The sequence below is a fragment of the Chelonus insularis genome, unplaced genomic scaffold, assembly GCF_013357705.1.
Source record: "Chelonus insularis isolate UGA/USDA-ARS -01 unplaced genomic scaffold, ASM1335770v1 contig_63_pilon, whole genome shotgun sequence".
NCBI classification, from domain to species: domain Eukaryota; kingdom Metazoa; phylum Arthropoda; class Insecta; order Hymenoptera; family Braconidae; genus Chelonus; species Chelonus insularis.
Window position 1 is genome coordinate 176809 of NW_023276680.1, and position 15615 is coordinate 192423.

General features: G+C 27.3%; 1 protein-coding gene across 3 annotated transcripts in view; it reads left to right on the top strand.

The window, feature by feature from the left end:
* Window positions 1-15615, top strand: part of LOC118070516 (neurotrimin-like) — a 118338-nt gene that overhangs the window by 70092 nt on the left and 32631 nt on the right. For all 3 annotated transcript variants that reach the window (XM_035089150.1, XM_035089149.1, XM_035089151.1), the window contains exons 2-4: window positions 4161-4250; window positions 10700-10809; window positions 10913-11120. In XM_035089150.1, the coding sequence (XP_034945041.1) occupies window positions 4161-4250; window positions 10700-10809; window positions 10913-11120 (408 nt within the window). The remainder of the gene's footprint in view (window positions 1-4160; window positions 4251-10699; window positions 10810-10912; window positions 11121-15615) is intronic.

Sequence of the window (15615 nt, forward strand, 5' to 3'; positions counted from 1 at the left end):
TACTTATTTTTTCATACTTTTCTCATTTTCATTTGTTGATCCTACATTTTTTAACAATAATTTAAAACTCTATAGTGTCTACTACTAAACAGATCTACGTTTAATTTAAAAACTTGTACCAACCTTTTTCTGTATCTACTTATACTTAAATTTTCATTCCAAACTCACGCTAGGCTAAAACGTTTGCCGAAAATGCACCTGGACTGTTGAGTCTAGAAACAGAAAAAATAAATGGATTAGAAGACAAATCGTCAAAGAAAGTAAATAGTACATCTGTTGTTTTCTTGTACTTACCTTCTTTCGCCAATAGAACTTTCTATTCGCTTGAAGTTTGCGACTTATCTTCATGTGTGTTTCTTTACTCTGTAGAGTTCAGGTATTTCATTTAGTTTACGCTAGTGAACTAAATTGTTTATTTTTTTTTCTTTTCGAGAGAGCCAACTATAAAATGTTACGTAAATATTTACAAACCATTCTTTTCAATTTTTTGCAATTTATCCGAAATATGTTTCAATAAATAAATGTAATTATTTTTTTACAGCTTCTGTCAACACAAATTTAGATATGAAACATAAAGTATAACGGATTTAAGAGATAAAATGAATTGTCTGATTTCATTTTTGGAAAAATCGAATATCTGTAACAATATGTAATAAGCTTTTAAACAATCAAAATATATTCGTCTGATAAAATAATGATTTCAAGTTATTGTTGACTCAGAATAATAGAAAAATACAATTGAATTTTTATAATACAGTAATTGAAAAAAATATTCTGACAAAATTATTATAATGACAAAATTTATTTGTCATAAAAAAAACCAAATACCCTATCGCTGTTACTCATGACTTCATAATTAATTCAATTTATAGAATTAATAATTATAGTATTAATAAAGATATTTTAACATTATTTCCTGTTAATCAACATTTTCTATTAGTATTGAAACGAACAATGACTATTAAAAAACTTGAAATCAAAATAAAAAAGAATTTTTATTGAAAATTGAAATTTCTCGATTACTAATTGAAGCTAAAACTTTGAATAAAGCTGTGAAAATTTGTATATTACCCGGTAATATAATGTGGTGTATTTTCCTAACTACATTACGTTCACATACGGTTTATTAAACCTCATTTTGTCTTTTGAAGTAACTGTTCAACTATTCGAAGCAATTTCGGAATTAAATTTCGTCCAGTGTTTATTTTTGATTTAAAGTTTGAATAGTTGATATAAAATAGCCACGTTCTACTAAAGTACTTATAAAATATGAATATTTAATTGTGTGATGAAAACTTGAGCAACATAATTCATTTCTAGATTGCTTAAATTAACAATATTTTCATTTTTAATCAAGAATCAATTTTTTCTTCTTATTTTTAATGAACTTAGCTAAAAGTAAAATTAAATTTATGCTCTCATAAGTTTCTTTCATTTCCCCACTCACGATACTACTCGGTTATTTCTTCTCACCAACGCTTGACTCTACAACCGTAAAGTTATTAATTAAACTCGATTTTCCTTGCTTTTCTTCTACTCTTTTCCTTCTTTATCATCTTTTTCTGTACTTCTTACGTTTTTTAGTGCACTAAGTATTGGAGAATAAATGGAAAACGAGTCCGGGATTTTACGGGCTACTTCAGTGTAGCAGTAAAAATTTTTTTATTTTCCTTTGCCTCTTCTTTTAGATCATTTTTCTTGTCTTACTTTTATTTATTTCAATTCATTTTATTTCCAATAGTTTTCAAACATTTTAAAGTACGTATATTTATTATAAAAACACTATACTGTTTATAATAATGCATTATTGCAGAATAGTGAAAAAAAAGGAATGCAATTTTTACTTTTAATCATACAAATAATTTTTTTATGAACTGTACTTCGAACGAGTTAAAAAGTCTTTAAGTGGCTGGAAAAGAAGAATAGAAGAAAAAAGAATAAAACAAGATAAAGATTTTCCAGCCAGAACAAGTTGAACTTCATCAAAATACCCCTTGGGGTGTATAAAGCCATATTAGACGTTGCACACTGTGAGCTTCGCAATAGCTGCTTCGTGGTTTCTTAGCTCTCTGGAGTATTCGTGTCTGGTTGGGTTCCTATCATTAACTCCAGCCAAGTAAATACTATTATAATGCATCTGTTGACTGATCTTTATATTTAAATAATCATTAGCCTGACAAAATATTTTGTTATTTGCAGTCTCAACAATTCAACAATATCGCTGGGTCTATGCATTCTGAAAAATCATAAACGTTGAGAAATGTTGTAATCAATTTTAGTAAAATTTAACAAATGCTACTTTCAAACTTTTTCTATTCTTAATTATATTTTTTAAGTGGTTCTTCTTTAACGATGTACTTTGTACAGTTATTTTGAACAAGTTGTACATTTCAACCTATAATATAAAATAATAAAACATTTAATGACAGTCATATTGCTGATTAAAAATTGATTATTCTTTCAAAGGGTTATTAAGTACACATATAAAAGTGTGAAATTAATTCCAACATTATGAGAATTTCAAAACTAGTTGAGTCTAAAAAAATATTATATAACATGTTTTTTTAATAAAATTAATTATTCGAAACACAAAAATCATTAGTTATTAACGTAACTATTGATTACAAGTTGATTATCAAATTAATTATCATTTTCACCATTCACTCTTTCTAAACTTTTTCATTCTTATCCTTACACTTATTTCTCAACTTACTTTTATTTTTCTCCCCTATCTCTTAGGTTTTATTACCAATTTGGTTGTTTATTTTACAAATAATTTTCGGTTTTTCATCAATTTGGAATCCTTTTATTAAGCAAGCACCTACCAAAAAAATATATAATTTGTTGATTATCAATATTTTTATGAACATTGGTGATGCTTTTTATGATTTTTGGAAAAAGCCTTTTAGATTGTAAAAACCTTCGACAACTTCTGATAAATGGCCTAAAGACATCTGCTACACGATTCAGAGTAGCGTTGTCTTCTTGTCTATATCGTCATCTCTTTCCTCTATGCCTTCAGTTATCGTTGTCATCGTGATCGTAGAAGCAAAGATAAATTGATGTGAGTCACGCGTGGTTCATAAACCCTCAAAAAATATCACAACTATTGTCAGTGGACACGAGAATTTTTTAAACTAAAATCGATCGTTTTATTCTCAATGGTTTCGTTCATTTACTCTATATATTTGAAAGAAATAATGTATATATATATACAAATATTACACAAATACCAACAAGTTCCATTACTTTTTGACTTGATTTCAGAGATTAAATTGCGAGTCAGCTCGCGATTCTTCCATTAATCGCAGTGCTGTCGCTCTGCAACGACATTGTTGAACGAGACTAAGCTCACAGGGTGGTCACAGTATAGTCAAGTCTAAGACATAAAAAGAAAGAAAAAACATTAAAGAACAATAAAAACGTAAAGTTCAACCAGAGAAAGAAGACAATGAAACGGAACGAAACTGTTGTAAGAAGTGACACGACAACAGAACACGCGTAGATCTTATGAAACAAAAAACCACGATTTTCATCAAGAGCACCGGTCTATCATAGAACTGAGTAACAATCGATCGTGAAAGAAAAAATAAGACTAGAAAATGACAACAGGTTAAATATCCTAGTAATAATGAAAATACAATCCAATATTTATTTTTAAGCTTTTCTTGCTTTTATGGAAAATCATTTGTTAAGTAGTAATTTTAATAATTATAAAAATTATGAATGCATCTGTAAAATGAAAAAAGGAACGAGTTTAGACTTTAAAGAAAGCTAAATGTAGAGTTAAAATATAGAATACAGGAATAGTAAAAACAGTCTGACTATTTATTGCCCTAGTCACATGTTAATTTGTGCGACGCGCATCATTCTTTCTCCGCTTGTACTCACTATGAGTCACGCAGGATTTCCATGTTCTTTGTAATCGAGTCACTTTTAACTTCCCTTTGGTCCAGACGAGATATTGGATCTTTAGCATAAGTCCAAGTTCATCTTTTATTCTTTGGAAAAATGTCGGAAATTCGTGAAATAACATTTAGGATTAAATTCCAAGTGGAATTATCTTCCCTAATAGATTGAAAAAAATAAAAATGTATGAATTTCTCGTCTAAATGTGCAGTTTTTCAGTTAATCGTAATAATGATTTTTTTCCATTGCAGGAAGGCGTACGAGAAATCTAGATATCCTTGGGGAAATACCGAGTCATCACCTGCTATCTCTCGACTCAGGCGCTGACGACTCCAGAAATTGTAAGTTTTTCTAATTAATTTTTTTTTATAAAAGAAGTGTCATAAAAAATTGCTAAATCATTCGGTTAAATGGCATTCAGGTATCAAGATGTATGACAAATATAAGTTTCAAATGAATACTCTGTGAAGCAAATAAAAAGAAAAAAAATAATAATAACAATGAAAAAAAGGCAGGGAAACGGAAAAATGAATGGAAACGGAATCTGTGTCTCACTAATGACCGCATCTCTAGTGGAGAATTCATAAAATGAACTGTTTCACGGCCTCATGGTTGTACCACCCTCTCGTTGGATCTTCTTCTCATCTCTTTTGTTCTCTCACACCAGCAAGCATGAGCATAAGAATGATTCTATACCGCACCCTCTCCGTTTACACGCTCGTAGATTCTCACGGTCTATTTCCGTCGGAAGAAAATCGATTTTTCCACTGACTTACCAATTGGAATAAAGTCTGTCTTTATGCAAAATTATACATATTAATGATAGCGAAAAAGATAGGGAGAAAAGTTTATCTATATTATCTTCGCTGTTCAATATTTGTTTATTTTTAACTCTGAATATTTTATGGAAATTTCTCTTCAATTACAACAAATTGCATCTCACTCTCGACCCGATTTCATCCTCTAACAATGTTCCGTCTTCGGCTTTAAAATCAAAAGGTAATAAATCCTCCTTTATCATGCTTCCAACACACGTTCTTAGATTCTTTTGCTTGCACTTTATGTGATTATCAGTGATGTCAACGTTCAGCAATTCAACAGTCCGATTGAATTTTCTGAAATAATTTAATGTATAAGTTGAATCCTTAAATATATTCGCCATTTTTATTGACTTTCCTCGGAATTATAAAAAAATGTTTGCATGAGACACGATATATTTCCAATAAAAATGAAAAATTTTGTATGCGTGATTGCTTCATGTTATAAAAGTAAATGTGCAAACAACTTTAACAGTTTTGTGTTTTCCTTTAATTGTTCTGATTTAGGTTCTATTTTGTTTAACTCTACTCGAGTAAAAATAAATAGGCCGAAAACACGCTCAAAATTAAATAAGCCCAATACAGACCCGATTGAAGCCCAATCTTGACTTCGAGAAATTTTCAGCGCTCAAAACAAGCCCATTACAGGCCTAAATTTTGAAGGAGCCCAATTGAAGTCCAAAAATATTTTCGAGGCCCACAACACGCCCAATTTGAGCCTAAAAATATTGTCCAGGCCCATTTTCTAAGATTATATTTGACAATGATGACAATAAAAATATTACAAATGTAAATTTGTAGCACGAAAGTTAATTCGATGATAAGTTTTTATGACAATTTTTTTTTCTTTTCTAATTTTTTAAAATATTTTTGGGCTTCAATTGGGCGTTTTTTAGGCCTGCAAAATAGTTTTAGGCTTGATTTAGGACTTCAATCGGGCGCGTTGAGAGCCTCAAAAATCATTTGGGCTTGAATTGGGTCTCCTTTAGGCGCGCCCAAATACTGATCATTTTTACTCGGGTAATCGTCTTATCTAATATTATAGTTTTTAAGTAATTATTTTAATGCAAAGAATAATTTTCAATATGTACTTGATAAAAACTATAACATCCAAATAATTACAATCTAAAATAGTAAATTTTCACAATAATTTCTTATTTATTACTGTAAAAGTATAATATATCTTTTTGTAATCTAATTTGTACTTAGTTAAAGCAAATTTTACTAAGCAATTTTGAAATACTTCAACAATAATGAAGCAAAGTAAAGAATTTCGTTAGAAAAGATTGCCAAGAATATGAGATGGCTGAAGATACTAGTGAAATCTCTTGTTTAATAGTCAGATATCGATTATAACAAATTCACATAGTTGATGACAATTTAATAAAGTTTTTTTATAGCATACGAGTTTTAATTATCATCCTATCTTGCTGATTATAAATAAATATTGCTATCAACGATTCAAGATTAAGTGTTGTGCATAACGTTTTTCTTAGAATAAGAATAGAATATTGTTAACAATTAAATACTATGTAATAACATGAAGTACAATGTTATATCGGTAATTATTGAGGAATATTTGAATTAGCGATGAAGGATTGTTAACAAAAGTATTGTTTCTTTAATTTCATATATTCTATCTTTCTTTATAGTATCTAATTGATTAAAATATTCCTTTTTTGGAAAATTGCTTTCTCAATTATAATTTTATTGCAATTTTAATTGAAATTACAATGGAAACTATAATATGTTATATATTTATGCGTTAGAATGCATTGAATACCCACTTGGCTGTCGATTTATTAAATAAGTTATGAAAATAGAAGTCAGAATAACATCATAAAATATTGTTATTTAAAAAATAATTCATCATTAAGATGAAGGAAAAATATTTATATAAAATATTAGTCTTGATTAAACATGTATACGATTGTTTTGAATTATTACAAAATTACTTATTTGATAGCTCTTGATTTTATTTACCCATAGACTGAAAAAATACCGTATTATATTTTTAATTTTATTAGGATCTGATCATACTCTGGAATACTTGAACTAATTTCTAGTCGGCTATATCTGAAACAATTTTTTTTCCTAAATGAATGATTGTAATTACGGATATGTTTACGTGAGCTGATTAATAATCAAAAAGCTATGTAAGCCGATCTATTCTATTATGCATTAACAAAAAATAAAAATCCATTCAGCTGCATCGGTCAGACGCCCAGTAATCTTATCCCTATGTGTCAATAGATATCCATTTGATGTACTGTAATATCAATTTCACTTTGTACCAATTAGTAATCAACAAATTTTTCTCTTAACGTATGAAACTAATAAACTTTAAATTAGAGTTAATGGAATCATGATAAAATCAATTTTTCAATTGATTGGAAAAAAAAAAATTTTCCTCGTTAATTTTATAAAATAATTATCTCTTTACGTAATTTATTTCCCCAGAATTTAATTCATTTCCCCAGTAACGGATCAAAAAAATAAATATCATTAATTACGTAAGTAAATCGTTAATTAGAGGACAAATCAACAAGTAAATATTCTCAGCAAATACTTTTATTTCAACTTAATCTCTAAAAGTCAGAACTCATTTATCATTTTTAGTAATTACTTTATGCAGATGAATTATTTACCCATTATGTTATTGTCACAACTTGCACGTATTTTATCATGGACTCTCATCAATTAAATGCTTTTTATTATCAAGCAAAGCTTTATGGTTATTTATATCGATTACTATCTTTAGTAATTTTATGAGATTAATCATTTAGACAAATTCTTTTATTTATTTATGCCGGAAATACTACATATAGTATTTCCTACAGACATTGAATGGCTTGAGAAAAAATTATAGTATTAAATGTAACTTATTGAATATTTAATATACAATATTCTGAGTACTAGTAAAGTAATTTTATAAAAAAACAAATTGTGTTTATAGTCAATATAGTTAAATTGATTTTGTAGCAAACTATTGTGATATAAAAATCGGTAAATTATTTGTAAGAGATAAATAATAAAAAAATCATTATTTACAAAATATTATAACATGATCTAACATGATGACCGCAAATTATACGATGCGGAGACGAAGTGGCAAAGTAATAGCATGAATATGAATGAATGCGCGTGGGAAACGAAATAAAATGATTCAAAGAGACGTGGGCTTCTAGCTTTTTCATACTTTCATCCGAGTAACGAGACGTTAAAAGTTGGCATTTGCGTCAAGTTGTCTTACTTACAGAAATGAAAATAAAAACATTTTCATACTAAAAACGATGAAAAAAAGGTTAGAACTTTCAAATGAAATTTAAGTGAAGAGTTTCCGAAAGTTTTTCTTTTACATTTTTACAGTCGATGGAATTATTTTAAATGTCATTAAAACAATATTATTGAAATTTCTTTTACATTAATTCAATTACTTGAAGATATAAATCATGAAAAGTGAAGATGTATGAAAAAATGTTTATTTTATGGTTGTTCTTTGTTAATTACTTGTTTCTATTTATTTTTCAATTTCGTAGATACTTATCAGATAACAATTACAAAGCAAACAGTTTACAAAAAAATTTAATTAAATCTAAAATCTTTAGAGAATCTGTAAACATCTTGGTTGAGAGCAGACAAAAAAGTGCTTATGCAATTGTATTATTTTTATTAACAGACGTAGAACATTTTAATTGAAAATAGAAGATACAAAAATACATTTAGCATAGGTTTCAATGATTTTTCAGCACCATTCAGATTGAAAAAAAATAAAAGATATAGAAAATTTCACGTAAAAGATAGACCGTGAACGAAAATACAAAGAACTGAATAAAGATTCTGCGCTTCAGAAAATCTGGTCTTTAATTACGTTCTCGTAGAATCTGTCTTTGAGAAGAGTAAATAAGGGTAAATTATACTTCAGACTTTACTTCTATCTTCTTTTGATTTATTAAGTTTTCCTTTTCCGTTTAACATTATTCTTTATTTTCTAACGACTTATTTTACTTTATTTGCTCATAAGTTTATACAAAACATTTTGTCTAAGAGAGGTATTCTCAAAAATGTGTAATAATAATGATGGAATGATAAAACGAAGAATAGATGCATTTTATGTCACTACTGATCACAGTTAATCTCTTTGCACCACGTTATAACAGGATTTATAGCCATTAGAGACTTATATCTATAGCATACCAAGGTTAATGCTCAATAATAATACTATATGCACTCCGGACGTGCTTTTTAGTGCACTATGAATCTCATAGATTAACGACCAGCATATAGTTAATGTTGTTTTAAATAAATTTTGTATAATATTTTTTCTTGTTAATTCATTGATCGAATCAGATATTACAGGTGTTCAAATTTAAAAAATAATTTCTTTTGATATTAGGAAAGCGATATGTGGTTACCACAGAAGATTGAAAAATCAGAGATCAAAATTTATATCAGTCTTGATGATTGTTAAATCTACAAAGAAGAATTTAAAGTAACAAATATCAATTTTCGATAAAACCTGAATAATGGTCAGATGATCCATAGTTAATGGCTCACATTGCTATAAAAAATAAAATTTAGATGACAGATGTAGAGAAAAAAACTCTTTCAATTTTGACTCATTATTTGACCATTGTATTAAACGACAATTCAAATTTGAACTTTAAATAAGTTAATCTTCAGATCAACGCACAAATTTTTTTGAAATTTCAATTGCATTTTCATATAAATATTTAACCTTGAGTTTGTAAAAATTTTAAGCTAATCTTTAGTCAAATGAATTATGAAATTAATTGTTCATATTTTATTTTTATAATTTTAAATTATGATTTGTTTCAATGCACAATTATTATTATTTAATAAATTACTCATATCTTCTTCACTAATCTGTAATTATAAATGAATACAGTTATCTATTCCTGTCACTTGTTATTAAATGACATTATACTCTTTCTAAAATTAGGCCATGGAAATAGCCTTCAATTTACGAGTAATGGTAATCAAAATTTGTCTTTTAATTATAATAACAACACATTTTTATTATCAATATATTAAGTCTATCGTTTATTATTTAGCAATCATCAATTTTATGGATAAACTCATTTCATTGGTGAGGTTTGTAGTATTATTTCATTAAGAAAAAGTTGACACAACAGTTTATGTGATCAAAGTGATTTTTTTCAATTAAAATATTGATAAAATAAATTTATTTTCTCGTCATCCATTGTAATATCCTTAATCGACTTATTCAGTTGAAATCATATGCAAATTTTTTTGTTGATATTAGATGTCTTTTGCATAATCGATACGCTGCATAATGAAGATTATGTTGTAATCTGTTACATCGGAGTATTCATTGATAACTAATCCACAGAAGTATATAAATTTTGGTAATATCGGTGTATATTAATATAGGATAAACATAGACTTATAAAAACATTTTGTCAATTGAAATGATTTTCAATTTTTGTAATTACTCTGGAAATTTCAATAAATGTATTTCTAAAAATATCTGGTATTTTGAGCACTAAAAATACAAATAAAAACTCAATATAATAGAGGAATATAACGAAAAAGATAAATAAATATTACTATATTTAATAGCTTTTTAATACGTTGAAATATATTAATACAAAAAATAGAATCTCATCACAAATAGATTTTTTAAAAATAAGGAAATTTATCTCTTGTACTGAATTCATGAAAAATAATAATATTAAAAAAATTACTTTTATATAAATAAAATAGATAATTTTACATTTTATTAATGAAAAATATCCAGGTCACTGAATAGACGTTCCTTTATTTTTCTCTTTATTTTTTAAATTGAATTTCTATGTTTGCATTCATACTCAACCTATAAATTACAAACCTCTGAAATAGTATGAATTCGATACCAATTAATTGAATTGACCAGTAGAGAGAAGAATAATTTTTGAAATAAATTCAACAATTCAAAATTTCTGTTACAGATGCAGATGATTCTATGCCAATATTCGCAGAAGCAATATCAAACGTGACAGTCAGTGTTGGTAGGGATGCATTATTAGCGTGTGTCGTTGATAACCTTAAACGTTATCAGGTAAATTAATAATGATATTTATGTATGATGAAAAAATAAAAGGTTTCAAAAATTTACAGTAAAATATTTTATTCTTCATACAATACTTTTATGATTTTTGCAGGTGGCATGGGTTCGCGTAGATACTCAAACAATTCTTTCAATTCACGACAATGTAATCACTCAAAACCCCCGGATTTCATTGTCATACAATGACCACCGCTCGTGGTATCTTCACATAAAAAATGTGCAAGAAACTGATCGAGGATGGTACATGTGTCAAATCAACACTGACCCAATGAGAAGTATGCAAGGTTATCTCCAAGTAGTAGGTAAGTTAAAAAAATTTTCCATGTTAGGATGTTAAAAATTATTTTATATATAAAATTATATAATGATACAGAATAAAATTTTCTTGTATTTTACAAAATAATATAAAATGTGTTGTATTCTTTGCTCCATTAATATGGAACCACTGCTGGTCTAGTCGATGAGCATGACCAGATGATAATACCATATCAAAAATGACCTATATAAGTTCTTAATTCATTTGATTTCTAATTATGCATTCAGTTTAATAGAAAATAATAAATACAGACACATCAATTAAGCTTAAAAATCCAATCGTTATTCCTATTTTCATATATAGTAAGTTTAATTATTGTTATTGTAATTAAAACAGTGTCTGGAGGTCTATCATTCCCTTTCCGAACAGGGGAGAGTCAGGGAGTTATCAAACTGGTAGAATAGTGGAAGGGAGAATCCACAATTACTATACATAATTATAAAACACTAGGGTATTTTACTATAGTCATACCTCTCAAGTTATGATTCATATAGAATCTGTAGATGAAAGGGTTAGTTGCTATATCTTGTTTACACATGAAAGTGCTCTAATCAAGATTTTTTAATGGTTTCGAATATATTGAAATAAATTAAAACTTGTAGGATTATGAAAAGTTTTAACTTCTTATTTTTATATTAACATAATACTTTTATGCTTGAGTAGTACAAAATATAATTGAATTATTTTTATATTAAACATAGTTATGTTTATAAAATTGTTCTTCAAATAAAAACCACATTAAAAATGAGGGTTACGCCACTCCAGCTCTCAAAGCCTCATTCATCATTGTAATCAATCATAGATTGCTTCGAGAACTCAAGAACTGAGTGTAGAATGAAAAAGGAAGAAAATTCTTTTTTAAAATATTCAAATCATCATGTTATTGTAACAACTCCTCTGTTCAATTTATTTTCTTTTATGCAGTTGTGTTATTTTTGAAGAAAATATAACAGCATCGCTATATAAAGTTCTTTCCTCTATTTTTGTATACCGAAGTTCATCAATAAGACTTGTTATAATAAAAAAAAATCATGTGAGCTGGAACTAGATTCCAATTTTAGTAGACGTTTTTCATTTTTTCAATAGTTATTGCTTCGTCATTTAATCTTAGATATTATTTTTATTTGTATTCTTTAGATTTTCATATTTTTGTCTAAAATCTATTCATCTGTTAGATGATATTCTTTAATCCTTGAAAAATTACTCTCTTTATCATTTTTTAAAAGAAATGAAATGATCTCTTTGTCATACATAATTTTTTATCAATAGACAAATAACAACTATTTTCTTTTTGTTCTGTGCTGCAAAAGTTGTTGCTTAGTATAGACATCCTTAGACTTTTAAACTAAAACTTATGCCATGGATTTCATTTATTTTTTTTAAAGTAAAAAGTAAAAAATAGGAATTTAAAAGCCATCTGAATTAATTTTTTCTTTGTCTTCTTAATAGTTCATCATGTTTCATTTAATACCACCTAGTTGCAGAAAGAAATAATTTTTTCATTTGTTAGAAAAAGAAAAGCTAAATTTCCCTTTTAATGTAGATTAATGGACGCGTTTTATACACAAAGTTTTTTTCTGTTACAAAAAATTTCTTCACAAGTGTGAAACAATTTTTTCTTGGATAAAAAGTTTAGTTTCTTACTAATAGTTCTCGTATTGAAAAATAAATTAAAAAGTTTTGAAATATTATTCAAACTATTTATAGTTCTTTCATCATTTTTTTAGTAGCTTAATTTCTTAATTATCTATTTGAAAATCTATTAAAAATGAACAAATTGTTCACAATACCATACATTTCTTTTCGATATAATATCTATATTTATTTGGATAATTTTCATATCTGTTTTAATATTCTTTTTTGGTTTTCTGTGTTTAATATTCGTTTTTATAATTGGATCTTTATATTTAACAAACCAAATAATAATTTCATTTCCGCATTTCTATTTTCGGGTTTATTTAGAAGAATATTATTGTAGTCTCTTCATTATATCTTACATGGTAGTAATATTTATCTCAAAACAACTCGAGCTTTCATCAGCAAACTTATCTAATACGGATCATGATAATAGTATACGATTAAATACTTTTATACGTCATCGACTTATACATGTCTTAAATAATTCATATTTGAACATAATCTAATGTCTATCATATTTTGATATTCATTTCATAGTGCTGTTTCGTTTCATAATTGTAAAGATTTCTGTTAATTTTCTTCAGTAAGTTAATTAACTGATATCATTTTCTCGGGTGTTTATAATTGACTTCGGGAAAAAGTTATTTATTCAACGAATTAAATATCAATCTAGCTAAAAAAGATGGTTTTAAAAAAAAAATTATATCACTGTGAAAAGTCTTCTATTTTAGGTAAAAAGTCGTCCTCTACTGTTGAGGAAGTCATACATCTCGACATACGTACTTGTTTACTTTATCTATTTGTAAACTTTTAATGATATGAGCTTATTTGAAGTGCAAAATATTTTGTGTTGCTGTAAAAAAAATGCAAGTTTGAGTTTATTAGTACGTGTTATACAAGTTTGAATAAAGTCTGTTTAAAAAATAACATTAAATACAGAATACTGGTATTTAGATAATGATAATTATAAAAGTTTGAATTCGAGTCAGAATTTTACTCTAATCTTGCTGCTGAATGCTCTAAAAATCTACATTGTTACTAGAGAACTTCTTGACAAAAATTATTTTGTCGCTGAACCTGCTGACATAGGTTATTTGAAAAAGAAAAATTTTATCTTTATACAGAATATCTATGCAGTCTCTATGATAATTATAAACTTATTAATAAAAAATAAGCGAATAAATTAATTCAACAATATATTATAATTAATAGAAATTGAATTTCATTATTAAATATTAATTGAAGAATAAAAAGAAAAGTAGTGATTATTTAGTCAAAGCTGTACACGGAGAAAAATGCAAAATAAAAATTATAGTCCAACACTAAAAACTGGACGCATTTTGTCAGTTTAGTGATTTTTATAAAGATTTAAATGAAAAATTATAAGTTTCACTAGAAAAATTGTAGTTTAGCTAATAATTTTTATTGTTCAGCACGGTAAAATTTCAATTTCTCTCTCACTCCAAGCACACAGGCGATTGAAGGCCCATATTTTACAATTAAAATGAAATGATTAATAATCGGCAGAGAGTTCCATGAGTCGAGACTTTTTTCTTGAAATTGATTGGCGAATCGGATTCAATTGTTTAATTTACAATATCTATAAAATTGATAGATATATTACAGAAAACTTGAAAAAATTTTTTAAAATCATCATACAGCTTTGAGATGAGAAAGGTTCAACGCATGCGTGCCCACGTTTATACACGTGCGTCGTAAAAGCGGTCATACTTTACCATTATTTTTTTAATATTACTATTATTATTATTATAAAATTACAGCTGAAATATAAAAGAAAATTTGTAAATAATGTTAATAAAATTTATTGCTGGCAAAGAGTGACATCTTGCGTCCAGTTCACCGTGCCGCACGGTAATTTCCTTAGAGTTTTCAATATTTTCTATTGGAATTTTTTCTCCGTGTATACGCTCGATTTCCTTGAAATTTTAGTATGTTGTAGAGAAAATTATATTGATTAATTTAACATGTATAAATCAATAGTGACATCATTGCATAAGAATTTACATAATATATCGATTTCTTTATTTACATTTTTCTGTTATTGTGTGTTTTTACAATTTGCTTTATCAGAAATGTGAAAAGGACTTTATTCATATTCACCTATAATTAAAGCATTCATGAAAGAAATGTCCCCAATGTATCTGATAGAAACTGATGACTGTCTATACCAGTGAATAAATTATTGACGGGGAGGGAGGTGTTGAAAATTGTGATTAGATTTTTAACAATCCCCCCACTCTCAAACATCTCCAACATCAAATATTTGCGAAATACCAATTATTCAAGATGGTGTACATTTTACAATTTTCGAACCTAAAAAACTATGTGAAGGAATGTTTTACGTATCTAACATATATATATACATATATATATATATATATATATATAAATTAATCTATTGTATTATTTGGACTGGTATCACCCTCTCGATTTCCAAAATTCCCGTGCGACTGAAGGCACGCTTTTCGGAAAAAAGTAATTTTTTCTTGCGACCAGGACTCGAACCTGGATCCTCCAAGGTTTGCGCATTAGGTGTTTTTTACCACATAAGCTATCGCAATACTTTTAATTACTATTCTCCTAGATGCACCCATACTCATCATGGTCCGACGAGAACTCCGTCGTCCTTCTTACGGTCTTAAATTTAAGTAAATTTAATAAATCGCTAAAAAAAAATAATCCTGCAAGTACAGCGTATGCAATTACAGTGTACTTTTGCCCTCATTTTCACCTTTTTTTTCAAAAAATAAATTCATTACAACGTGGCAACCTCGTGTCCTCAAATAATACCTTGTATATAGATCAGTGGCTCAAATAATACG